At 37.8% G+C, this 27,995-nt stretch overlaps 1 protein-coding gene across 4 annotated transcripts in view; it reads left to right on the top strand.

Moving 5' to 3' along the window:
- Positions 1 to 27,995, top strand: part of atp9b (ATPase phospholipid transporting 9B) — a 234,371-nt gene that overhangs the window by 6,983 nt on the left and 199,393 nt on the right. For 3 of the 4 annotated variants that reach the window (XM_066716057.1, XM_066716056.1, XM_066716055.1), the window contains exon 2: positions 21,368 to 21,541. The exons of the other annotated variant lie outside the window; for it this stretch is intronic. In XM_066716057.1, coding sequence (XP_066572154.1) covers positions 21,368 to 21,541 — 174 coding nt within the window. The remainder of the gene's footprint in view (positions 1 to 21,367; positions 21,542 to 27,995) is intronic. 4 annotated transcript variants of the gene reach the window in all.

Genomic DNA, 27,995 nt, shown 5'->3' with positions numbered 1-27,995 from the left:
TTTCATGTGCTTGAAAAACACATGCATTGTACAGCATTACAGGTGTTTTCTTACAACTGTAGTCAGATTGAGTGGATACAGTGATTACCTCGCAAATAAACATGGAATGGAAACAGAGATTGAAGAGAGCTCATTTTGGAAATGCCGTGTATATGAACATGACTGATTCAGGGGCATCAGCGATACTGGGAATGACAGATCATTCCTGGGTTTGTGCCAGTGGTGTGAAAACACTGCGAGTTAAACGCCATGTCCAAATTGCACCAAGTGCTTTTACTCTACTGATCAATACGCGATTGCTACTGTACATAGTACAGAGTGCAATAGCGCAGGCAAATCGCACACAAAATAATGATTCACGGACATTATCAGCAGAGGAGCATTTATTGCAATGCTATATATTCATGGAGTAAAAGTATTTACCTGGAGAGGGCTGTCAAAATGCAGTGTGAGGTACGAGCTCATACAGGGAAAGTGCAGAAACATGTCCTGTATGGACTGTCCCGAGCTGTCAGGTATGCAGGCTAAATATATAGTAAATAGTTTATTGAAATACAACGCTACAGTGAATACAAGCAGTGTATGTTAACACGGCGTTGAAAATGTTTACTTTAGTGTTAATGTTTTGATGAATGCAATAGTTATTTTTGAAAATATTGCTATTGAGCATTATTCCAATATTTACATTTACACTTGTTTCATTCCCTTATTGTATGCCGTTTTTGAGTGTTTTGCTTATTGTAGGCTATATAGTTATTTGTTTTGACTGCAGTGTGCGCATTTAGAAAAAAGTGATTTGTTATTCATAGCAATACTATTAATGTACACTCACCTAAAGGATTATTAGGAACACCATACTAATACTGTGTTTGACCCCCTTTCGCCTTCAGAACTGCCTTAATTCTACGTGGCATTGATTCAACAAGGTGCTGAAAGCATTCTTTAGAAATGTTGGCCCATATTGATAGGATAGCATCTTGCAGTTGATGGAGATTTGTGGGATGCACATCCAGGGCACGAAGCTCCCGTTCCACCACATCCCAAAGATGCTCTATTGGGTTGAGATCTGGTGACTGTGGGGGCCAGTTTAGTACAGTGAACTCATTGTCATGTTCAAGAAACCAATTTGAAATGATTCGACCTTTGTGACATGGTGCATTATCCTGCTGGAAGTAGCCATCAGAGGATGGGTACATGGTGGTCATAAAGGGATGGACATGGTCAGAAACAATGCTCAGGTAGGCCGTGGCATTTAAACGATGCCCAATTGGCACTAAGGGGCCTAAAGTGTGCCAAGAAAACATCCCCCACACCATTACACCACCACCACCAGCCTGCACAGTGGTAACAAGGCATGATGGATCCATGTTCTCATTCTGTTTACGCCAAATTCTGACTCTACCATCTGAATGTCTCAACAGAAATCGAGACTCATCAGACCAGGCAACATTTTTCCAGTCTTCAACTGTCCAATTTTGGTGAGCTTGTGCAAATTGTAGCCTCTTTTTCCTATTTGTAGTGGAGATGAGTGGTACCCGGTGGGGTCTTCTGCTGTTGTAGCCCATCCGCCTCAAGGTTGTACGTGTTGTGGCTTCACAAATGCTTTGCTGCATACCTCGGTTGTAACGAGTGGTTATTTCAGTCAAAGTTGCTCTTCTATCAGCTTGAATCAGTCGGCCCATTCTCCTCTGACCTCTAGCATCAACAAAGCATTTTCGCCCACAGGACTGCCGCATACTAGATGTTTTTCCCTTTTCACACCATTCTTTGTAAACCCTAGAAATGGTTGTGCGTGAAAATCCCAGTAACTGAGCAGATTGTGAAATTCTCAGACCGGCCCGTCTGGCACCAACAACCATGCCACGCTCAAAATTGCTTAAATCATCTTTCTTTCCCATTCAGACATTCAGTTTGGAGTTCAGGAGATTGTCTTGACCAGGACCACACCCCTAAATGCATTGAAGCAACTGCCATGTGATTGGTTGGTTAGATAATTGCATTAATGAGAAATTGAACAGGTGTTCCTAATAATCCTTTAGGTGAGTGTATATATGTAATATATAAATGTAATCAAATAAAGCTTAAAGTTGGTTACAATAAAAGTAGTAAGCCTTACTTGTCAATTTAACAATACTTTTCTTCCCCCCAACAAAGATGCCTGCCCCCTAACATCCACATTGTTACTTCCCATATCCAGTATTAAATATTGTAAAATATACATTCAGACTAAGCAAGATTAACTAAATTATAAAATGATTACAATTTCAAAAGAACATTTTGCAACAATCATTATGAAATGTACCTTACCGCTTTGTACTCGACATTTTAGTTTTATTTCTCAACTGAAACACAACCTACACATGTGTTTATAAGGGCCTGTCAATAAATTATATACTATATTTGGTGAGTAATCATCCTATTTACTGACGTGTTAATGTATAGATTTGTGATAAAAATATCAATTGGAAATAATTTAGGGGGCACGTGCACTCCCAGTGTCCCAATGGCATGACACCACTGCTTTTTTTTTTTTTTTTTAACCCTCTCCTATAGCTTTATTGTATTCTGAACACATTTTTTAATCTTAAACTAAGACACTCCAGGGCCCCATTCTATGGAGCATTATAAGGGTCAAAATTAAGTCATTAAATCGTAAATTAATTGGTCAATTCATAAATTAATCAATTCATAAATCAATTACTTAATTTATTGCGCTGTTTGCCAAGTGATGTTTCAGTTTCATTTGGCAATTGATCTTTCAGTATCATTTGGCAATTGATCTTTCAGTTTCATTTGGCAATTGATCTTTTAGTTTCATTTGGCAAATGAACTTCTTTTTAATGCGGTTTTTGACCTTCTCGAGGCACCAATCACATGCAAGGGGCGGGTCCGACCGATGGTTCTGTAATTGTGTAGTGTGTAATTCTGTAATTGCTACTATGCTGGTGGGGAGGGATGATACAGTACTTACGAGACTTTTAAGTACTTACCACGGGCCAAAATGGACTCTGTGAAATATTCTCAAAACTAGTCGTCCTTCCCCACCAGCACAGCAGTCCCGCTACACAATTATATCACCATCGATCGGACCTGCACTCCTGCATGCGATTGGTTTCTTGTGAAGGTCAAAAACCGCCCCCTCGGGTGATTTGACAATCATTAAAAAGAAGTTAGTTTGCCAAATGAAATTGATACATCATTTGCCATTGAAATTGAAAGATCACTTGGCAAACAGTGCAATAAATTTAATGAACTGATTTATGAATTGATTAATTAATGGACAAATTAATTTACAAATTTACAATTTAATTTTGACCCTTATAATGCTCAATACCATTGCTTGTAACTGGCTGAGTATGGCTTTTTCCATTTCTCTAAGCAATCTTAAAATCCAGCTGAATGAATTTCCATAGGAGCCTGACTTAAATTATCTGATTAACTGAATCCATCTGATTAGCCTGAATTAGTTAAACCAGGTCAGGTTAAATGGGGCCTTGCACAAATACAGCTATTCATTATTTATTTTAATGCTGAAGGATTTCAAGCTTTAGTGGAAGCATGTTATCAAATTTACCTTTGAACTGCATTGGGGGCATGGTAATCTCTGCTCCAGGATTTTGTACTACTGGTGACTAGTGTTGTCATGATACCAGGATTTTTACCAGATTAATTTGCTAGTATTATTTCAAATGCTAATGTTACTATAAATCATTACATTGGTTTCTTCTGTCCCTCCTGTTGGCAATGAAGGTTTCTTCAGGTGTAGAGGTGAAATATATGTTTTAATGCTTTATAACTGCTTACAGAGTAGAGATACAGTCACTGTTACTATTGAATGCGTATTGAAAACCATAAGTGGGCTGTTTAAAAATGTGCTTCATTTTGAACTTTTGACTAAGGATGCACCGATACCAGGTTTTGATTGCCGATACCAATTCTGAGTTCTGAATATTAAATATCTGCCGGTACCATGTACCGATCCGATACTGGCATTTTAATTTTGTTGACATTGTACAGCTGTATAGATGATCCGTGTGGATGTGCTATGCTTGGCGTCATTCTTGTACAGTGAATACAACATTAACTACAACAAACCAGTAAAAACAACATTGAATTGAATTGTATGCCATACAACTTTTATTAATAACTCTCTCAATCTTAACCAGACATTTAAGATTTAAAGTAATTAATAACTTTTCAAGTATGAAAAAAAAAGTGCAATTTCATCATAAACTGACCATTCAAATGGGAATACATAACAATTATATTATAGAAAACACTAAAATTGAAGAAGCAATTAAATAAAAGAAAATAAAAAATACAAAATCAAATAGGAATGTAGTAGGGCTGGGCGATATGACTTAAAAATAATATCTCTATTTTTAGAGGTTTGGGTGATATATATATAGATATATATATCTATTTCTTGTTCTTATCCAATCAAGCTACAAAATAACACCAAAGACATTCAAACTACTAGTATTTCGTTAATCATTAAATATGCAAAACTAAGAAATACTACATGCAGGCTGTCTTGGTAAATATATGCAGAATTCAACACATTACAGCGCAAGTGGTGTGTGATTACTATTACATGTGGTATGTGTATGAAACTTTCTGCATCTGTTTGCATTGCTTTGCAATTTATTAAAATGCAAACAAACTATTATTTAATTTTTATACAAATTATATCCGTCTAAATTAGCGGGGGTGGGGGGTGCTGCTTGCAGATCGAGTTTAGGCTGGTGACGAGAGCGGAGCAGAACGTGTGTGCTTGCGCATTACAGTATCTTTTGGTTATTGTGGTTATTGTGTGTCAGTTCACTCTCCTCCCGTCTGTTTCCGTTTCTGACGGACATTTCTTGCCGCATCTGGCACGTGTGGAAGAACTGGGAAGAACGCAAACCGTCCTAATGACGAAAAATATTGCCGTAAAGAGTGGGATTTGCGCCCCCACGATATAAGCGATAGAGCATATTATGAAATGATAGACGTTTTTCTATCGTCATGCGATATATATCTAGAAAATAGTATAGGAATTACATTTATTCAAGTACACAACAAGTACAAAGTGCAGCTACAACTGTGTAAATTGTAAGTGTCTGAAAAGCAGCGTACTGATGGGATCATCAGTTACTGCGCTGCTCAGTTTGTTACACTTGTTGACCCATATAGACTTAACAAGATTTACTGTTTGTAAATAAACGCTCCCAGATCGGATTTCCCATGGCAGACGCCGTGCTAAAACGCAAGGTAAATACCTGTGTTTAAATCGGACAAAGTGTAACGTTTACATATGTCTGTGTATGGAGATTATAAGGAAATGAAGGTTATATAATGCTAAAATACTGAAGATCCATCTTAGTAGTAGTAGCAGTATTACAGCATACATTTTGTTGTCTCAAATTTGCATAGCAGTTTATGCTAATCAAATATAATGTTGCTTAGCAACACGAGTTGCTTGATTAGCAGTTTAAATTGGTCTACCTTTGATCAAAAATGTTCTGTTCTCATGACATATGATATGTGCATTCTTATCTACATTACTTTGCATGCATTGTAGATTGTGAAATGTATTATACAGATATTTGCATTAGCTGTTATTTAATGCTTTCATGTTGCAGGTGTGTGACTGTAGGTAGTAGCCTATCACATGCTCATCACTGTACCCAAGTTATACCACTAAGTCTTCAATGCTTCTCCTGTAGTACTAGTGTAGTCAAGCCTTTCCAGGATCCTGCACAGTACTATCCATCTATGCTCACAGACCTTGACTGCATTGTTTATTTATTAAGTAATGTTTGCATTCAACTTTGCATAGGAAAGGAACTAGTGTGCTAATACAAGTTTTAAACTATATAGATGCATAACATTCAGCATCAGACTCAATACAGATCATGATACCTGTCTTGACTAATAGTTATGCACTTGAAGTGACTTTCAATACAACATTTTTATTTTTACCTCTTTGGCCCCCCCCATTTTCGCCTGATTTTACTGTTGTCATATTTTTACTTATAACTCTGTAACTACAAGGGCTAAAGGCAAGTATCTTCTATGGAAACATTCAGCACAAACTGGAGATTCAGAAAATAACATAAAAGTGTGTTTGCTCCACCAAAGTTAATACAGAAATCAAAAAAGTGAAGAAAAACGCTTATAAGAAAAAAATGAATTTATGGTCAATATAACACTTTTTTTTTTTTAGTGTTCCAGGCAGACTTTTGACACTGAACAGTGAAACTTCAAAGTCTTATGAACTTGTGTAAAAAAGAAAAACTCAAATATTAGACTACCAACAACCGGAATAACTATATACAAGTAAAGAAGAATACTAAACAGGGAAACATCTGGCTTTTGAATATTGTCGCTTTAGGCATTACATAGACACATGCTATTCTTTACAACAGCTCCTGTCTATGTTGATGCAGTAACTTATGCCAGCCATCACGCTGCTGTGGCATTTTATTCTTGCACAGAGCACACTGTGCTGTAAACAGACCCAGCATCTATTATTTGTTTTTGAAGGTAAAGGTGTTTTATTTTTTGTCAGATTCCATTTTTCCTAATTGTATTTGGTTTTCTTGCTGTATTGCGTCTTTTGCGTCTGTGAATCGCATCTATTCTTTATGCACCCTGACTTCCCCAAGTGTGCTCTGTGAGCTCTCACACAAACACGCAGCTGAGTGCAGCCTAGCTTGCTCGGATATGCCTGTGTTTGGTATCATTGGAAAGCTACAGCCCTCCCCTGTAAGAAACTGACAGACCCGTTGGCCAATGAGGGACAGGATTTGGGTAATAGGGCATGGAATGTGGCCCCCCTCTCGCCTCTGGGGCATCACCAAAAAAAAACATACGCATTTATTAAAGAGCCGGTAGCTAAGCACTGCTTATATAGAAATGGCCGTAACTAGGCTCATTTGAAAGTTAAAGACCTGCGACTGCCTTGAGCATCTATGGGAGACAGGATTAGAATAATATGACATAGAACGCTCGTCCCACCCCTGGCGGACCCCAAAGAGTGCCATAGGGGATGCGAGCGTGAAAGCAAATATCAGGTTGTAACAACCTACCATCACCTCCATTGCATTCTGACAAAACAATAGCACCCATTTGAGTAGGTGGATTGTACACGCATTTTCGATGCTCGTTTTGGGTAACAAAAATTGACGGCTCTCCGCTCCAACACCAAGTCTTGTCCCGCCCCCTGAGAATGATTGACGTGATACAAGGATGAAAAGATTGTGCCAAAATTAAAAATGGAAATAAATAAATGAAATAAAAGAATAAATGAACTAGAAAATATATATTTTTATTTTGGCACAGATTACCCTCCATAATGGACCACCAATCAGCACCAAACGTAATAGCATACATTTTCATATATAATATCAAAAGTATTTAAAGTGTCATTTTGATGGCTTCAGTATGCTGCTTTCAGTTCTATGCAATTGACCCATTAAGCCTAATAAATAACACATTATAATTTAAACTTAAGTTGGTTAAATTATCCCGGAAAATGCTTCTTCCTCCACGATATTCCAATTTTCAGTTGGAAATTTACATTAAGCTTTTAATTTACATTAAACATTTGTTTTAAATGTCAATTATATTGCAAAACACTTTGCTGTAAAGATCATGGATAAAGAAACAATAAAGCAGTGGTCTCGCAGGCATGCTGGCAAATGGGGGATAGTTCTCTTTCTTCAGAAACATTTTTTTTTATCAGTGTAATTGTATATTTTCAAAATACATTGTTTAAATGTAATCTGGTCCAATGTCTGTTAACATGACAGTGGCAATTGAGGGGCTTTTTATTACGGTTTTCAACCTAGTTATATTCAGCAACTTTTATTTAAGTAATGAGCAGTATACAAATGAAATGTTTTAATTTAGATAGTGGGACATCTGAAGTGGTTTAGTATTGTAACACTTGTGGGGGTTCAAGGAGTAGACCCAACTCATCATAGCGGGTGCAACAACACATTTTGATTTATTGGTACTGAACACACACACTGACTCGTTCTTCCACCTTCCTTCACCTTTTATGCCCTCTCAGTAGGCTCCTCCCCACCTTTAACCCATTAACCTTTTATTGGGAATAATATAAATACATTTTACAAAATACATGCTTGGAAAGGTTTGTGAAAATATAATGTAATTATGAGGAAAGATCCTTTCCGCTCACTGCATGCAAAAGAGAGTCCAAAGTCATCACAAATTACTATTACATTTATTTATTTAAAAAAAATTGGCTCACAAAGCTCATTTTAAAGTTCTCCAGACATTACAAACAGGTGAGGCGTTAACGAGTAATCCTGTTTAAAACAATTGAAGTTATTTAATCGGAGGACTTTAAAATGAGTTAAGTGAGCTGTGCTATCCAAGCACTGATGAAAGCATGAGCTGTGAAACATCTGCTTGTGTTTTTGAACACAAGAGCACCCTTTGCACTTTTTTTAAAAATAAATAAAGGTAATTTCTCATGGCTTTGGTTGCCCTTTTACATGCAGTGTGCAGACAGGATCCTTCCTCTCATTCAAATAACTACCTCCATGCAGGTGCAGTGGTATCATGTTTTTTTGCTTCAAATTTTCTATGAGATGGAAAATAATTGCTTCGATTCTTTTTAAAGGATATTCTTTGTTAATGATTACATCAGTAAACTCCATACAGTGCACTTTAACCTGCACACTGCATGTTACTATGTTCAATCTTATGTGTTTAGGAAATCTTTCACAGATATCCGCTGCAGGACTCATGCGACACTCGTTTAGCGCTCGCCATTAATACAGAACTGCAAACGAGTTTGACTGTAGTGGGTTGATTTAAGTAAATGTGACAATGCCTACACTAAAATTAATAACTTGTGTGTCAACAATTACAAATTATAAATCATACCAGACTCTATTAAAACATCTCAATGAGCCTGTAATTCAAAAGTCGAAAAGTTCCTGTTTATTTTTTATTTGACTGGGAAGGGGGTTTCTAATGCAATACACATTTATACTACTTTACATATATTGTATATGTAAATTAATCAAGCAGTACTAGTTTTTGCAGTACAGTACTTTTTTAATTTTGGGATGTTATGCAGGTATAGTACCTTGGTATTACATACCTCGGTTATCATATACTAATGTTATGGTCCCAAGATTGTATCGGAGTTTCACTGTACTTCCAGTTGGTTTGTTTTTCACTGCCAAGTTGTGAAATTCCTCTCAAAAAAACGTGTTAATTTCCAATTTGACTAGGTTTGATGTCATTCGCTTTGTTAGATATGTGGCATTTGAAGTTTGGTGATGGGGATCTGGCTGCTATATTCTTAGATCATTCAAATAAACAACAATAATATGACCTGGATATGTAATGAGTTAAACATTTAATTTTAGGTAATATGATAGAAATTGTATAATTTGAATTTGCATACAAAAAAACTAGAACAAGTGTTTTCCAAATTAGCACAGGGACACAGAAGCTGAAAAAACACCCGACCAGGTTACAACTCCGCTCCTCTATTACTTTTATGCAATTATAATCTAAATAGTTTGGATATACATATTCTGATATATTATTTTCTTACATAAAATGATCCCCGGTGTTTCTAAATCGCAGTATATATTTTTCTTAGTATTACAAATCTTATATAGTGCAGTAAAACAGTGACGTGGCGGGCGGCTCTGACAGTGGAATGCAGGAGGATCAGTATCTCTGCTCTGCCTCGACATTCCAATCTGAACACTCGTAGCGGCTGAACAGAGCTGCGTTTCGGTTCTGTTTCTCTCCAAACGGTAGACTCGCACCATTTGACAATGTTTTGGGGTGTAGTTCACACAAACTGATAAAAATGTATAAACTATCCCATCCAAACCTTGGACAAGGGTCTTGTACTATGATAAATGTGGTAGTTATTTATGTTTACTTTTAGAAATTCCAAGATGGCAGATTTGATGTAAAGATGCATGTTTTTGGTACATAAAAAGTCATATTAATTAGGGGTAAAGTCACAATTTAGGTTTTTTGGTATTTGCATATATATCGAAGTTAAGGCATGATCTAACCATTTAACTGTATAACAGCTTTAAATATATTTTTTATAAAAATCGACCACCCTAACCTTAGTATTTTCTATGAAATGCCTAATTGCCAAAACTTCAAAGTACACTTTGTGCAATATCTCAAAGGCACAATTGAAACTTCATCATACTTTGCTGTCTTCTACCTATATTTGTTTAAAGCTTTAAATAAACTCCCATGTAATCTTTTAATTATTCTGACTACCTTTAGAAATCCAAGCTTTCTTTTTCAGGGAATTGGGGTTATGATAATAACCTATCGTTCCCTTTCAAATCGACAGACAGCCATTACCTAATGGGAAGACTATACCAGAGCTGTCGCGAGTCCTGACACCTGACTAAGCCTAAACCCACAATGACAAGGATAGCAGAGCCTCACGGCGCCTGAGAGCTAGCAGTTTGAAGTACCTGGGAGTCCAAGCTTGGGCGTAGCCAGTCTGCCACGTTGAGGCGGTAGAACCTTGTGAAGGTCTGTGGACCGGACCACATGGCAGCATTACATAGTTCTTCAAGTGTGGAATCGTGAAAGAGAGCCCATGATGTGGCTTGTCCCCTCGTTGAGTGTGAGATGTGTTCGTCACCTAGTGCGCCAGTCGCTGTTTTGAAACCACCCTCTCTCTGGTGGTGGAACCGTAGCAAACAAACAGCTGGTCAGATTAGTGGCTCTGCGCAGTCCTCCGCATATAGCACCTCAAACCCTGGACAGGGCAAAGTGCGTGTAGTCTGCGGTCCTCATCCGAGGTATGTGGAGGAGGATGGAAAGACTCCAGGGCAATAGGTTGGTTTATATGGAACGCCGACACAATCTTAGACAGAAAGGCCGGGTTCATCCTGAGAGTGACTGTTGTTGCTTCCCGAGAAGATCAGACAGGCTTTATCCACAGACAAGGAATTTCACAAATTCTCCTTGCTGACGTTATCGCTACAAGGAAGGCCACCTTGAGCAAGAGGAAGCGGAGCTCTGTTGTGGAGACGGGCTCAAAGGGAGCATCGCTCAGTCCTTTCAGCACTAATTCCAAGTCCCATGCTGGAATCGGGAATGGGCCTGAAGCCTCCGTCCTTCTTTGGCACCAGGAAGTACCCCAAATAGAAGCCTGCGCGAGGGTCTTCGACGGCCACTATTCGTATCGCTCGTTTCTCCTGCATCACAGCGATCTCCAGAGAGAGAGCTTGAGCCCTTTCGGGACATCCGCCAGTAGTGGTCAGCACTCCCTTGAAGGGGGGGGGGGCAGAGTGGAATTGGAGGGCATATCCGTGGGTCATCGTTGTTCGCACCCAGGAAACCTGGGGGCAGGCTTGCCATTGGTCGAGTTCGGTCAGTCTGTTGGGGGGGTGGGGTTGGTGATGGTGGCCCTTCAGGGACGATCCTGTGGCTTCTCGGGGGGCTGTTGGGTCGTCTGTCTTGCCCTTCCATCTGTAGAGCCTGTTCCTCCCTCTTGCCTGCGTCTGGCTTCTGCGGCGTTGTTCAGGCTGTGAGCCACTGCTGGCCTGGGTTGAGGCTTCCCCTGCCTCGGCCACGGCCTGTTGGGTTGCTGGGATCCCCATAGGTGCTGCTGTGGCTGCGGTCTAGCCTGTTGGAGATCAGCATACTTGGACGCTGTTTCCTTTGGCTTTGCCGACTGTTCGATAGAGAGGTCCACTGTCTCTCTAAACGTCTGACCCGGGGTGATGGGAGCATCGAGGAGGATGGACTTTTCCTTGTCCTGGAGCTTAGCCTGCGTCAAGCATAGATGGCGTCTGGCTGCAACCACAGCTGTGAGAGATCTCCCTATGGCCTTTGGCCCTTCTCACAGCAAGTCAGTCATATATGCATTGACTAGCTCCATCTCCTCTGGCTGGCCGATGGGGAGTTCATGGCCCTCTTACGGCGCGTGGCCTCCGTAAATGCCACGCAGTGTACGCACCCCCCTGTGTGTTCTGGGCATACTCCTTACCCAGACAGCGCACACATAGGTCATGTCCATCGTCCGAGGGCAGCTTGCCCTGGCACCTGGAATAACGCTGGAAAGCCCCCTTTGGCTTCATACCGATTAGAAGATCGATCGAGGTTGTCGATGTCGAGGTCCGAGAGGTCGACACGGGCATCCAGAGATCGAGAACAGGTCGTGTTTTCGTTGAGAGGTCGATGGAGCATGAAGGTCGATGGATGTGGTCGAGCAGTCGACAAGGTTGGTCTAGGTTGACATGGGATGGACAAGGGGAGGAATTCCATGGTCGATATCGACAGAAGGGTCGAGGGATCAACAGTTGGTCGAAGTCGATGTGGTCGAGGTTGACATGTTTTGTGGAGCGGTTTAAAATCCGCCGACAGAGGTCGAGAGAATCCGGAGGATAGAGCCGGGCGGTCGCCGACCAGCCACGGGGAGGCTGTTCCAGTGGAGTAGTCTCTGTCTCTGTCCACTCCTACACCACTCAAATCAAATAGGTGTGCAACAGAACTTGCTGAAAACAAGTCCAACTTAATACAATGAGTTGTAAAATGTTTTTATTAACTCCATTTAAATTAATTCTGTTTGCCACCTTGGATACATTGTTGTAGTAGTAATACTAGTAGTAGCAGTAGTGGTAATAATAATGGTAATAATAACAAATCATACATGCAAACATACATAGACGTTTTCAATGTCCCATCACAACAGTCTTTCAACAGACTGTGATGGCAGCATTTCTTATGCATGTCATGTTTTGTTTTTTAAGTTTATAACATGTACCTATACTTTCTACATATGAAAATTTCATTCCCATCCGTTGCTTATAATATGGAAACTACCGTGCCCAGAATGCATCTCTCATATGAACATAAGAAAGTTTACAAGTGAGAGGAGGCCATTCGACACATTGTGCTCGTTTGGTGTCCATTAATAACTAAGTGATCCTATCCAGTCTATTTTTTAAATGTTACCACATTTTCAGCTTCAACCACATCACTGGGTAGTTTGTTCCAGATTGTGACAACTCTCTGTGTGAAAAAGTGTCTCCTGTTTTCTGTCTTGAATGCCTTGAAGCCCAACTTCTAGTGTGTACCTGCTGATCTGGAGAAGCTCCTTGGGTTTGATGTGGTTGATGCCTTTCATGATTTTGAAGAATTGAATCAAGTCCCCACATAGTCTTCTCTGTTCCAGGGTGAAAAGGTTCAGTTCCCTCAGTCTCTCTGAGTAGGACATTCCCTTCAAACCTGGAATATGTCTGGTTGCTCTACTCTGCCTCTAGAGCAGCGATATCTTTCTTGAAGTGTGGGGCCCAGAACTGTACACAGTATTCCAGATGATGTCTAGTGCATTATACAGTCTTAACATTACTTCCCTTGTTCTAAATTCTACACTTTTGACAATATACCCTAGCATTTTGTTTGCCTTTTTTATTGCCACCCTTGAAATGAGTCTGCCCCCCCCAAGTGGCCCCCATAGAAATTACGACTGAAGAACAAGGGCGCCACGGTCACCCACGGACGACCGCTGTCAACCTCTGAACACTAATTTGGAACATTACTTAACATTATTTCCATTGTTCTAAATTCTACACTTTTGACAATATACCCTAACATTCTGTTTGCCTTCTGTATTTCTTCCCTACATTGTTTGAAGAAAGTCCGTATAGACTCCTACATCTTTCTCATGCATTACTTCATCTAGTTCTATTCCTCCCATAGTGTAATTATAGTGGACATTTTTTTTTGCCTGCATGTAATACCTTGCACTTGTCCACATTGAATTTCATCTGCCTGGTGTTAGCCCACAACTGAATATTATCCAAGTCCCTTTGAATAACCTGTGCTGCCGAGACTTTATCTGCTGAGCCACCTATTTTGGTATCATCTGAAAATTTGACAAGTTTGCTAACTATCCCAGATCAATAATATAGATTAGAAAAAGCAAAGGCCCGAGTACTGATCCCTGTGGAACTCCACTAACATACTCACTCCAGTTAGAAACAACTCCTCTAATTGACACCCTCTGTTTCCTATACACATTACCCTGAATGCCTACCGCTTCCAATTTCAGTCTTTGGTGTGGAACCTTTTCAAAATCTTTTTGAAAATCTAACTATATCATATCATATATGCTTTCATGTGATCTACAGCTGCAGTTGCATGTTCAAAGAACTCTAATAGATTACTAAAACATACTCTGCCTCATCTACACCCATGTTGACTATCTCCAAGAATATGTTTTTCATTAAGATGCTCCTCTATTTTTTGTCTAATAATTTTTCCCAACATTTTACAAGTAATGCAGGTGAGATTGGTTTGTAATTTCCTGGCTCAGTTTTATCCCCTTTCTTGTGGATTGGTATGACATTTGCTGTCTTCCAGTCAGTTGACACATCCCCTGTCCCCCTCCAAGTGTAATTTGGAATATTTGAGTTAGCGGCCTATAAATAATTTCCCTAATTTCTTTAAGTATTGTTGGAAATATACCATCTGGCCCAGGTGATTTATTGTTTTTAATTCTGCTAGTCCCTTTAGTAGCTCCTCCTCATTTATCCTGATCTCCCTTAGGATTATTTATATGGGGTGCGACATGAAAGTCTGATCATTCACTGGCTAAATGGGTGTATTCTGCGCAGATGCATTCTGGGCATGGTAGCTTTCTGTACAACGTCTGCTTACAAGTTACAGGCAAAGTTATCGATAAAAAGGGGTGCGATTAAAGATGAAAATACTACCATGGGTCACTAGGATTTAATAAAAGGCTGTTTTTGGAATCGTTTAAGAATTTAAGAAGGAGTCTATCTAAATCAAATGGATAATTTGACCGTAATTGATGGTTGTTTTATTTACTGAATTGAACACTGTATCTCTTATTATTTATTGATAGGTCTAGTGGGGTTTTATTTATGTAGGCCTAATTTTAAGTGAATGTGTAGGCTACTGTATCTGCCATTTATTAGCCTATACAGCAGTGGTTCCCAAACGCTCAAGACCATTTATGTGGGGCCATGGGGAGAGAGCTGAACGGAGTAAAACGTGGAAGAGATGCACGAAATCCACGAGGGGATCTGACAACCGTTGATTGCTGCCCCACTGCAATCGCACTGGAAAATCAGTTTTTTTTTTTTTTTTTTTTTTTGCATCGACCTATCTCTGTGAAATTTACTTTTTCTACACTTACACACATTAAAAACAAACTACTGTCCTCACTCACTAGAGTGTAAATCAGTTCTCATTTATTGGATTATTCCATATCCAGTCATGGCCAATCAGAATAGAGGATTGTCGGGTAGCAGCATCTGTGAAAGTCGCTAATTGGTAAATTTCAGACCAAAATACACAGCATGTTAGGTGATAATTACTGTAAAATAAATACATAAGAATAACTTACAGCTCCAAAATGTCAACGAGTCATGGGAAACAAGCTCGCCAGGACTCTCTGGTATAATATTTTTGAAACGCATTAACAAAAAATAAAATAGATGAGTTTGCGCAGTTCAACATCAACATCAATGCAATTGAGGCAGACAGTGAAAAGATGTCCATGAAGTTCCTAGCCAAACATTTGGAGTTCAGAGGTGTCATGTGTGTAGACATGTTTGTACTGACAAATCCCACCCTCCCGTCAATCTTCATTACAGCTACATAGAGACAACAGTAGGCTTTAAAATAAAATCTATGTATATGTGTGTGTGTATGTATATATATTCATGTTACAATCGCTTGTATATAATTAAGGATGAGATTAAATATATATAAAATGGGTAAAATCGTATGAAATGGAAACAGGGCGTTACTGTCTCTTTAGGCTCATCCATCTCATTAATTCGAGTGAGCAGCAAGAATAGGTTCATGCAGAGAGATTCCAAAGTAAATGGCCAAATAAAATTGTGAAAAGTGAAATGCAAACAAGTATTAAAGTGTTTTCATCCTTGTTAAGCATTAGGGCTTTCATAAATATGAATGTATGAATATGAATATGTGAGACATGGGGGGGTCGCGAGATGTGACCCAAATGTTTTTGGGGTGGCGCCACCCAGAAAGTTTGGGAACCACTGCTATACAGGGTTCCAACGGGACCTTAAAAAGTCTTAAATTCATTTTTTTGATTTTTAAGGCCTTTGAATGGTGTTAAATATGAACGATTTTCATTTTCAGGATGTCTTTAAAAGGTCTTTTTTTTTTTTTTTTTCCTATAAAAATAAGAAAACCCTATACCAGAGATCTCACGTTCTGAAAACTTCCATGACTAGCAAGCATGATTGTAAATAAAAACCGTACAACAACCACACTTATAGTGTGTATATATAGGTAAGAACAATGCACATAAAGGAATCAACATGATTCTAAATCTTAAATTACTAATTATATTATGATTCCCAGATTGCCGGCTATATTATATTCAGTATAGCCTACTTCACTGTGGGTCAGGCGGTTGGAGATGAAAGTCTTTATATTGTATTAATCTTGAGAAATGTGTATGTATTTAATTCAAATATCTAGTTACATATAAGAACGGATATGAGGGAGAAATTCAGGTTTCAGGTTTCCTTCCCAAAGCCAGTACTGATAAAAAGCAGCAGTACTATAAAAACAACAACACAGTGTAACAACCTCATCAATATACCAAATTCAACAAACAAATATAATTGAAAATTGACAAAAATGCCTGCAGACTGAATAGGACAATTCAGAAATATGACAGATCTGTACAAGTCTGTAAAGATCTAATGGAAGTCTGAAATTGTGATGTTGAAAAAGTGTAAGAACTCTGAATGGCAGATGTTTTGTGTGAAATTGTTGATGTCGGGGACTTGTGGGTGTGAACTTTCGTCCACATCAGATACAGGATAGCAGGATGACATTCACATTTTTATTTTATTTTATTTTATTTGTATTAATATGCAGTGGGGCACTGTTGTAATCCTGGGACACGTCTGGACAGACTCCTTAAATGAGAGAAATTAATCTCATAATTAACCTAGCTCCTACACCTTTGCTCAATTTAATAATAGTGTTTAATTATCATGCACAGCAAACAGTGGTATAATTAGAATAATAATGGATACAATATATTTACAATATACTTTTAATGTATTTCATAATTATTAATCATAAGATTTCCATTGATCATATATAGACACTATTACGGTAGTAATTTACGTTCTGTTTGTTATAATGCAGAGACGCGGTTGATACATACCTGTATGCAACCATATATTATATACCTATTTACCGTGGTAAACCTCCCCTGGGTGCGTTATTATTATTGTTTGGTAATGGGTTTTCATCAGCACTAATGCAGCAAAACAGCCTGAGAGACGGTGAGCTTATCCTGGTGTGACATCACATAAATTAGCTGCAGCTTTGTGCGAGCTGGACTTTTCACAGAGGGGTCAAGTTCAGATGTGTTTTTTATACACTTAGCATTAAAACCTACACATAAAAACTACATATAGTTGTTTTGACCTACCAGCAGTACTTTAAAAGTGAATTCTGAAAAAAGTAAAAAATTATTTGCCAATGTTAGTTTAGCACCCTGTCAGTTTTGATTGCAGTACATTTTGTGACTTGTAATTGCAATGAATTATTAATGGAAAGACAGCTTGCTTGTAGTACAGTTATTTAGTCTTATTCTTTTACTGTGCTTATTTTAAAGGCATCTCTATTATGTTACTCCTTGAGAATCTGGGTTCTGTCCTTGACATATAAACCTGTATGAACCCTGTGAATAGCAGAGGGTTGGGCCATAATCTAATCACTGTGCAATTCCAAGTTGTCGTGCAAAGACACCACATAGAGATTTTAACATTGCAAACCAACCTTCTTATTTGCAAGAACTAATTATACAAGTGGGAAGATGTGTTCCATAACACACACACCGGAGATGTTGAGAATCCAGTATGATGCTTTCTTTTTTCCTCAATATGTTTTATATGACATTGTGTGATGTATGGTTATGATCGTATACACGTGTGTAGAAGCCAGCTTGGGCTATGTTAACTCTGCTACTGCCCCACAAGGATTATATAAAATATAGCCATTATATGTGCCTCACCCCTCAGTGTCTCATGGGAGGGGTGGTAATATTGATTGCTATTGGGTACAGTGCCCAAAATAATCATCATAAGGTGCATTCCTAATTGGAGTGTGTCTATATGCATTACATTTGATATTTGATATTGGTGGAATTTTGACAACATATTTTAGTTCCTTTTCCCTTTGTCTTAATGTTTAAAATTAAGTACTTAATCACATATCTATCAGCTATGCACCAGAAAGCCCCACACCAGCCATATTAAAAATATATTATCAGGTTCAGAAGGAAATGGGTAAGATACAGCAATTGTAATATTGTAATGCACTTTCTTTCTCTAATAATTTTTATTAGATAGCCCTCCTAAGGATTTGTTTTATTTTTTACTATTTACATTTTTAGGCTATTTATTTTTAGTATTATCAGCATATTTATTTATTTATTTATTTATTTATTTTTGGTTGAACTCTTTCTTTAGAAATGAAAACATATTTTGGATGGTATTTCCCTGAATGCTAAGGGAGTCCTGAGACAGAAGAAAGTGTATTCACAGAACCTGGAGCAACCACCATTTGTCTGTTTGTTTTTCATACTAAAATTACTTGGTAGAAATTTTAGATCAATACATTTTTCATGAAGAAAGAGCAGCAAATGTAATTGGAAATTATCTAATTTCAGAAATAAAATACCTTTGAACTTTAATGGAACAAATTAGCGTGGGCTTTACTGTAAGCCTGGATGAAGTTCTTATAATTGGCACTCACAAAGTGGGAGAGGGAATTTGATACACTATAGGGACTGAACTGGTCTTTTGTGTATTACAATAACACTACCTTGCAGAATTTTTGTTAAATTAACAGCAGTGACATTGTCACTGAAACATTTTATTAATATATTCCTTGTTAGACTATCAAATAGACTAGTGACATTAAAATCTTTAATTTATCTTTCCTTCTTCAATATTTTAATCCAAAATCAAAATTGCCACTAAGTCGTCCTTATTTTATTGGTCTGGCATATGTTAAGGTGTTGCTCTCACATAGTTTTGAACTTTATGATGATATACTGTAATAGTTTTATTTAAGTTTTTTACAGGTTTATGTAACACTTTTACAGGTTTACATTTCCCATGAAATAGCTCACTAGTGTTTAATAAACACAAGGCAGGCTATTTAAAAAAATAAAATAAAAAATGTTTTAATAATTTAGTATTGATTCACAGGAATTCAAAGACCCTTAAGATACAGCCTAAGCCTAATCATGTATGTACACTTACATCTTAATCATAACATTCAGTGAATGATCTTAGTTTTAAGTGTTTTCGTACTACAGTTTATTTTTCTTTTAGGTTTCATCTATACCTACTTTGTTAATTATGGTGCTAAATTACTGGAGGACATGTGCAAAAACATTTTGTGATGTTAATTACTAAATCAAAGTATTTGTTACATATTTTTTCCATCAGTGTCAAATAATTAACAATGAAATATCTGGAAATCTTTTGGCACTTTAGTGAAACAACTGTAGTATGTTCAAATATGTTCAAATCTGTAGTATGTGTTTAAATCCTTTGTGGTGTGAAATCAGCATGGCGCGTCTCTGCTGTGCTCAGTGTGGTGCTCTCAAGTTGGAAGGGGGCTCTTATCTCAATAAAGAAACAGTCTCCACATATTGAATGCATCATATGATTTACAGCATTGCACAATGCTTATCAAAATTGATAAGAACACATAAGCATACATCAGATGTTTTCTGTTGTTGTTTAGTCTGTCCTGAGAAAAGGCTGTTTTGAAAAATCAATGCATGCAATAAAGTACAGCGCAGTATGTATTGAAGGAGCATGTCATCAATTAAATGAATTGAGCCTTTCTTGAAGTTTATCAGACCTGGCTAAGATCAGGTATTGGGCTTTAGCAGGACTGTGACAAATGTTAGCCTCTTGCTGTACCAGGTCTTGCAGATCGATAGAGATCATCATTCTGATGTGCCTTTATCTTCCTTGCTCCCTGAAGTCTTATGTTATTTTCAACAGTGAATTCCAGGAGGTTAGTTTTGATCAGTATCAGTTATTTTCAAATACAGAGACTTTATGTATTTTTTTTTCTCAAATCAAAGGTGATTTTTATAGGTGCAAAGAAAGACTTTAAAAACGGATTTAGCTATCATTCTCTACAGAAATACTATTCTGATTTACAAAGTAAATTCTGCTAATTTGTCATGCAAAATGTGAGTGAGAACTGGTGGAAAGCTGTGACAGGAACAATGATTTTTTTTTAGTCTAAGACATTGTGCATTATTATCTTCAGATCTAATCTTCCAACACTATCACAGCCATCTCCTCTATTACCCGTGAGTGGTTGATTTTCCTGTTGCTCAATAAGTGAGTCTATCATTTGCTTTCTATATCGAAGCACAGGCTGCGTGCTTTATATTTTTCAGTATGAAATCTATTTGTATCTACTACAGCCAAAGTGCATTTGAGCATCATAACTACATGCCTTCTGGGTATTATTTAGTCTGCATTAGTATCAGGAAGTTCTTCATTTCCTGGCTCAGAATTAATTAGTAATAAGTTCCTTAATGGCTTTCAAATTCATATTGGTCATAACCAGAAGTGTATTTTATTAAATGACTAAATGTAAAACATTGGGATTAGTTCTGATTTTTCAAGTGCAATGTGCATCCAGCCATTGCTTCAGCACCAATTTGGAGTGTCCTGTCCTAACATTGTGTTCTGACATAACACTCATTGCAAGTGATTTGGTGCTGTATTTAAACACAGAACCAGTCACTGATGAGTAGTAAATAAGGTGAAAGGTAATGACTTTGGTTATACCTGTGTTCACAGGGGGTATTCAGGTAGAGAACTGATGTCATTAACCATTTTTTTTTTGGTTGCCCTATAAACTATCCCTATTAGCCAGCCAACCTCTTTCTGGAATAATGTGTTTTGTTGAGTCTGGTGGAGTTGCATTTCAGAGAGAGGTAATCAATATAATTGCATTTCCCTGTGATTTTAAGGAAAATGTATTTTGTTCATTTGGAAAAAAATGCTACATGGTGAGGATGGGAGAATAAAAGTTGGGTTTATTATATTTAAGATATTAATAAATAATCATTAGGCTAATTTATGGCAAATGATTGAGATTTGCTATAAGAATGGAGCTGTAGCTATTGTGCCACTCACAGTGCCTGAGCATATCCACTCTCTGTGATTTATCTGTGTTCCTGTGGGTGTTGTGTGTGCTGGTCTTTGCTATGGGAGGTGAAGGTGGCGGGTTGTCTGTGTTTTGTCTGATTTGCTTGATTTAATTCTGATAACAGATATGAAGTGGAAGATGAGTCATCCCACTTGGATGAGATGCCCCTGATGATGTCAGAAGAAGGCTTTGAAAATGATGAGAGTGATTATCACACCCTGCCTAGGGCCCGGGTCAGTCAAAGGAAATATGGCCTTGGTTGGTTCCTGCTGGGCGGATGGAAAGTTCTGTGCACCAGGTAGTGTAAAACGCTTTGGTGTTGCCTCTGTGTTTGCAGGTGCTTTTTATGTGGTAAGAAAAAAACAACTAAATGAAGTGTCTTTAAACATGTTGTATATCTATTTTTTTTTTTCTCATTCCTTTTGTTTTGTTTTGCTGTGACCCTTTACATTGAAAATTTTGTAGACCGTTCTTCCACCGAGCCAATTCCTTCTTTGTTTTGCCTGTGTGTCAAAGCTTATCATTTGTTTCCAGTTTACTATGCTGGAGGCTGGGAGTGTGTGGGTTACATTTTTAGAATTTACAATATTTGTTCTTGTTTTACCTTCACAATTTTTAAGTGGCAATTTTTAATCAACTTGGTTGATGAGTCCAAGCCCTATAAAATACCCAGACAAATTAACATACATCTGCATTGTTGGGTCATTCACCAATTTTCAGTTGTCAATTCTGTAAGCCCACTGCACAAACTTAACAGCAGAGCTAAAGCCTTGGATATAGGACTGCCACATCTCTGACCCGTAACTTGTCAGCTCACAGATATCTATTTAGGTACAAGAGTTGCTGTTCTGTGGAAAGCCAAGGAAACACTGGTTGGCATCAATTCAACACAACCTCCATAGTGCTCAGGCAAATGTACATTGCATATTGGGGAATCCTAGTCTAAGTTATTAATTGCAGAATTGTAGAAATTGCTTTCAACTAATATTGTTTATAGTTTAGATAAATAATTCAGTGATTTCAATTTGTTTCACCATTTCTTTATGTATTGGTAATACTAGTGATATGTATTAAGGTATTTGCACCTTTTATTATGAATCATCTAGTAACTACAATGAACACATTTAATATAATAATAATAGTAATTCTTTTTTTGACATTTTGCCATGAATGTCTGTCATTCTTGCTGTTAATGGGCAACAATTAAGTGTACTGATTCCTGAAACATGAGAGAATATCTTGAAAGAAGGTCTCGACAACAATTCTTTAAGCTTGATAGCATGTTTTTTTTTAGTTTTTTTTTAACGTTTAAACACAGATGCACAACCTTTCCCTGAAAACTGTATGGTTATGTGGGTATTGAGTTAGAATGTTAGATTAAAACGTTTTAATGAACTGTTTCCCTGTGAAGAATGCATCTAGTGTGTTAGGTATAGTCAACCAGACAATGCACAATAACGATATGCTCTAGGTTCCTGATTATCAGAAGCTTTATGGTCTCATGGCAACCTAAGCAATGGATACTTCTGTCTTTTATACAGTAATGCTAACCTTTTGTGGGAAGCATCTTAAGTAACAGTTTTTTGAGAAGCCATCTGGGGTAGAGCAACAAGCAAAAAAAAAAAAAATACTGTAGGCCTACAATGCACTGACTCCAGTGGCTCTCATATTTCCCATTTGCTCTTTCAACTTCTTTAGTGTGTTTGAGGCTTAGCATGAGGAAAGTACCAGTGACAGTACCAGTGTGTTTTAAACTGATTTTTTTTTTTGCAGAAGAGTAATTCTTCTTACATAATTCGTATTTTCATTCCTTTACATTTTATTGTAGTGCTTTACTTATTGAGTACATTGGCTGAATGTGTTGTGGTATTACAGATATATTAAGGCCTGGTGTTAAAGATCAATTTGATTAGACCATGGGTCGGATTAAATCAAAACTTTGACTCACCCGCTAATAGCAAACTACAGAACTGTACTCAGTTGCGGCTTCATTTTCAGATAGATGCCACTTTCTTCTAATAATAAAAGTAACCGCTATGATGTACAGGTTTGTAGTTTGCTATTAGCGGGTGTGTCAAATTTTTGATTTAATTCAGCCCCATGTTTCTGGAGTCGTTTAAAATGACCATTATTTCTTACATTTTTGCTTTTAGTGATTTTACATCTTTTAGCTGATTTTACTCATTTAAATGTACCAAACTGAACAATATATATTACAGTTTTTATTAAATTAAATTAACTTTTTCTGTATTTTATCTCAGTGGACTTTAGGTTTATTCATGTTTTTCAAATGGGATCTTTTTCATCTCTTGTGCTGCATATAAAGGTTTCTTCAATTGTTTTGTATGAAATTACACTGTTTTGAGCTAACGATTTAAGAAAGTGTATGTTGGTCATACATTTAATTTATTTATTACCAGTCATTAACAATACATTTTTGTTTGTGTGCGTATGTATTTGTGTGTGTGTTTTTAATGATGGCTGAAAATGTGTAAGTGGCTGAGCCTGGATTGTGAACGCACTGGTGACTGTGCATGAAGAGCACACTCTGCAAAGGACAAGTATTTGGTTGACTTATTTGATCCGCACTGTCAGTTCAAAAAGGCTTTTGGGTTAGAGGGAGGGAAAAAAGGTTTATCTGCAGAATAATCATTGCCAGGTATTCAAAAACAGCAGCCGATTTAAATTAAAGACTATTATAATTAAAATGTGTCACTCTTTGGTGACCCTCAAAGTATCACTGAAATTGTGAAGGGGTCCCACACACTCCTCTTTAAGTTATTAGATTTCATTATAATAAGACAAATTGCATTGATGAACTGAGAACCGCTTTCAAGTGTGACTCATTTCCAGCTGTTGGCTTTCACATATTATTGCTTTCCTGGTTGGCTGTAATTTTATGGGATATTCAAAAGAGGTCTATTAAGTAGGCTAATCAATATACTGAAAAAAATATTACAAGAAAACATGGACTTGACCAATATACATTAACATTTCAGCAAAGGATACAAAAATAAATAAATTATATTCAGTGTCTGTACATAAATACAATCTATTAAATTCTACACATTTCTGTTCTAAGCTTCATATTGAGTTTTTGTTTTGTTTTGTTTTATTTTATAGTGAACAAATTGGATTTTCCACAGTTGACCAATTTAATGCTTTCCAGTAGTTTGTATGATTAGTTTTGGGATTATGAAATAAGAATAATTCAAGCAGAATATCTCGGTTGATCCCCATTTTATGTATTTAAACAACTTTCATTTGTTCAAACAATCTTTCATATGAACCAGGAATTAATCAAACTGGCACATGTACAGCGATAGTAGGGAGGCCAATGCAAACATAACTTCTTCAAATTCCCAACCCCCGATGTGTTTTAAGGTTGGAAACGTTAAATTAATCAACATATAAATGTACATAACCTTAACCGTAACCTTTGTCTAGGCCAGTTGTATAGGCCTACTCCTTGTACTTTTTGTGGAAGTAACAATTTGTATGACAGAGTACAAAGCTGCTTGTTCACATTGGTTGGTGTACTAAACCAGGAAAACCAAATTAATTTAAATATAACCTAAAACCTCTTCTGGAGGATTTAATTTGAGTACTTCATTGCATTGTCTTAATTTTGTCTGTCTGGTAATTTATTTCTGTATTGTGTTGTGGAAACAGTCCTTTGTATTAGATGCAGCATATAGGCTATGCAATCCAAAAACAGTTACGTACAAGAACACTGCAATATATATTTATAAAGCATGGTGAGTAGTGATAAGATCACTGTTGCATTATACTGTTACTCAGAAGGTATTTTGTCACACTTACTATTGCTTTTATCTTTTACAGCAAATTAAATAAGACTAGACAGTTGCAAAGTGTTTTCATTTTCAATGAGGCAGAGCAAATACTTTTGTACATCACTTAAAATATAATTCCCCCCCAACACACACAAACATAATATAAATAAAACAAGACAACACTGTTAAGCTTGGCAAATTTAGTAATACATAAAAGCATAAGAATCAATATTCTAAGGTCTTTTTGATTTAATTGATTTCTTTACCACAAAATTTTCATCCCTCAATGTCTCAAAATCGTTTTTTCTGTATGAAAATAGTGTCACTGAATGGCATTTCTATGTGAAGTGTGGGGGCATATCAAATGCTTTGTGTTAATCTGCAGTACAAAATTGTATAAACTACGGTGGCCCTGAAGTGCAACTGCTGAAAAAATAAAGCAGGGGCTGTGAGATTTGCAGCGGCTGAAAAAATAAAGCAGCTGCTGCAGCATTTTCAGAAGCAATTACGGAAAGGGAGGTACATTGTGAAATATATTTGACTGATGCCATTGGACAGCAAGCAAGTCACGTCAGCCGAGCAGCTTCTCGGTAGAGCCAACAGAATCTGAGAAACGGGCGCCAACTGCGCAGAGCATGGAGTATCATATTAATATTCTTTTGAATTTCTGCTCTCTATCCACTTTGTGGTGACATATTAAGAGTTATAGGGCTGTCCTAAAATGTATTCAAAATTAATGAAAGCTTAGGTATGAGACAGAATGGGGTTAAAAGTAGCTATATTTACTAAATTAACAACTGTATTTTTATTATTATTATTAAGCACTAACAGAAAACATCCGTTAACAATTCCATCAGAAGGAGCAGTTTACTGATTTAATAGACATGGTGGCGCTGTGTTCGGGTCTCGGCTCGGGTGCCTGTCTGCGGGGTTTCCCCGGGTCTCCCGCTTCTTCCCACCATCCGCCAGGTTGATTGGCAGAGCTAAATTACCCAGCAATGGGCTGCGTCCCGTCCTGGGTGTATTCCTGCCGATCCGCCATGCCTGCCGGGATCGGCTCCAGCTTCCTGCGACCCTGACCAGGATAAGCGGCTTCGAAAATGGGTGGATTTTTATTTTATTAAGGACTTTTGCATTGTCTCTCTAACTTATCTTAATTCTACATGCCTTTTATACTGAATGTACATTTCTGCTTTTAAAACCATGTCTGTACTGTCAGTAGTGTTCTGTACAAAACCTGTTGGCAACCGTGAGATCCGTGGTAAACACAAGGGAGCATTTAAGAACCCTTTTCATCATGATCGTGATTGATTTAACATACATTCAATGTTCTTTAAGGATCCTTGTTTGCAGGGAACCTTGGTAAAGGGTTCTAATAAGAACCTTAAGGGTTCCTCCACAGTATCAACCCTGGGAATCCAAAAAGGTTCTTATTAGAACCTTCACTTCTTAGAGTTTACATATAGGCTGAGTACTGTAATTGTATATGGAAATATACATGTTTAGTTAAATCAGTGTTACCATAAGCTTTCATTAATTTTGAATATATTTTAGGACAGCCCTATAACTCTTAGTATGTCACCACAAAGTGGATAGAGAGCAGAAGATCACAACAATATTAATATGATACTTCGTGCTCTGCGCAGTTGGCGCCCGTTTCTCCGATTCTGTTGGCTGTTCTAAGAAGCAGCTCGACAGATGTGACTTGCTTGCTGTCCAATGGCATCAGTCAAATATATTTCACAATGTACCTCCCTTTCCGTAATTGCTTCTGAAAATGCTGCAGCAGCTTCTTTATTTTTTCAGCACTTCCAAATCTCGCAGCCCCGGTTTTATTTTTTCAGCACCACAAATCTCGCAGCGCCTGCTTTATTTTTTCAGCACTTCCAAATCTCACAGCCACTGTAAATCTCGCAGCCCATGCTTTATTTTTTCAGCACTTCTAAATCTCTCAGCCGCTGCAAATCTCACAGCCCCTGCTTTATTTTTTCAGCAGCTGTTTTATTTTTTCAACACTTGCACTTCAGGGCCACTGTAATAAACACCTTCAATTAATCTGCAGCTCATTATGCAGAAGCATCGGAAAGTTCTGATCTTTGAGAAATTATGGGACTACTGAACTGCACTTGGCTTCGATACTAATGTTATCTATTTTTAATGCATTTTGTTTTCAATTATTATTATTTTTATTTTATACTGCTGAACTTAAGCTGTTATACATTATATGGCCAAAAGTGTGTGGATACCTGCTTGTCGAACATCTCATTCCAAAATCATGGGCATTAATATGGAGTTTGTCCCCCCTATGTTGCTATAACAGCCTCCACTCTTCTGGGAAGGGTTTCCACTAGATGTTGGAACATTGCTGCGGGGATTTACTTCCATTTGGCCACAAGAGCATAGTGAGGTTGAGCACTAATATCGGGCGATTAGGCCAGGCTCACAGTCGGTGTTCCAATTAATCCTAAAGGTGTTTGAAGGGGTTGAGGTCAGGGCTCTGTGCAGGCCAGTCAAGTTCTTCCACACAAGTCTCGACAAACCATTTCTGTATGGACCTCGCTTTGTGTACGGGGGCATTGTCATGCTGAAACAGGAATGGGCCTGTTGCCACAAAGGAAGCACAATATCATGGAGAATGTAATTGTATGCTGCAGCATAAGATTTCCCGATTTTTTCAAACTACATACTTCAGCACTAAGGCCCGGCGGCAAGATGAACTTGGCAAGGGGGTATCAGAAATGACTATGGGACACAAGGTTTCAAAACGTCCATGTGTGTGATTTGTCGCATTGAAAAAATGCAATGACTGCTCATGCTAGCAGCCTGAGGGGGGTACGTGTATTTATTGAGTGCGAGGTGGTGGGGGTTCCACACAGAATCTTTTTGGGGAAATGCGTGAGATCTTGGCAACAATGCATGAGCCTCAGTGCGTGAGACTTGACGGCTATGCTATTTGCA

This window comes from Amia ocellicauda, chromosome 10, assembly GCF_036373705.1.
Source record: "Amia ocellicauda isolate fAmiCal2 chromosome 10, fAmiCal2.hap1, whole genome shotgun sequence".
NCBI classification, from domain to species: Eukaryota; Metazoa; Chordata; class Actinopteri; order Amiiformes; family Amiidae; genus Amia; species Amia ocellicauda.
The sequence above is the reverse complement of the archived record's forward strand: the minus strand, read 5'-3'. Positions and strand labels throughout refer to the sequence as shown.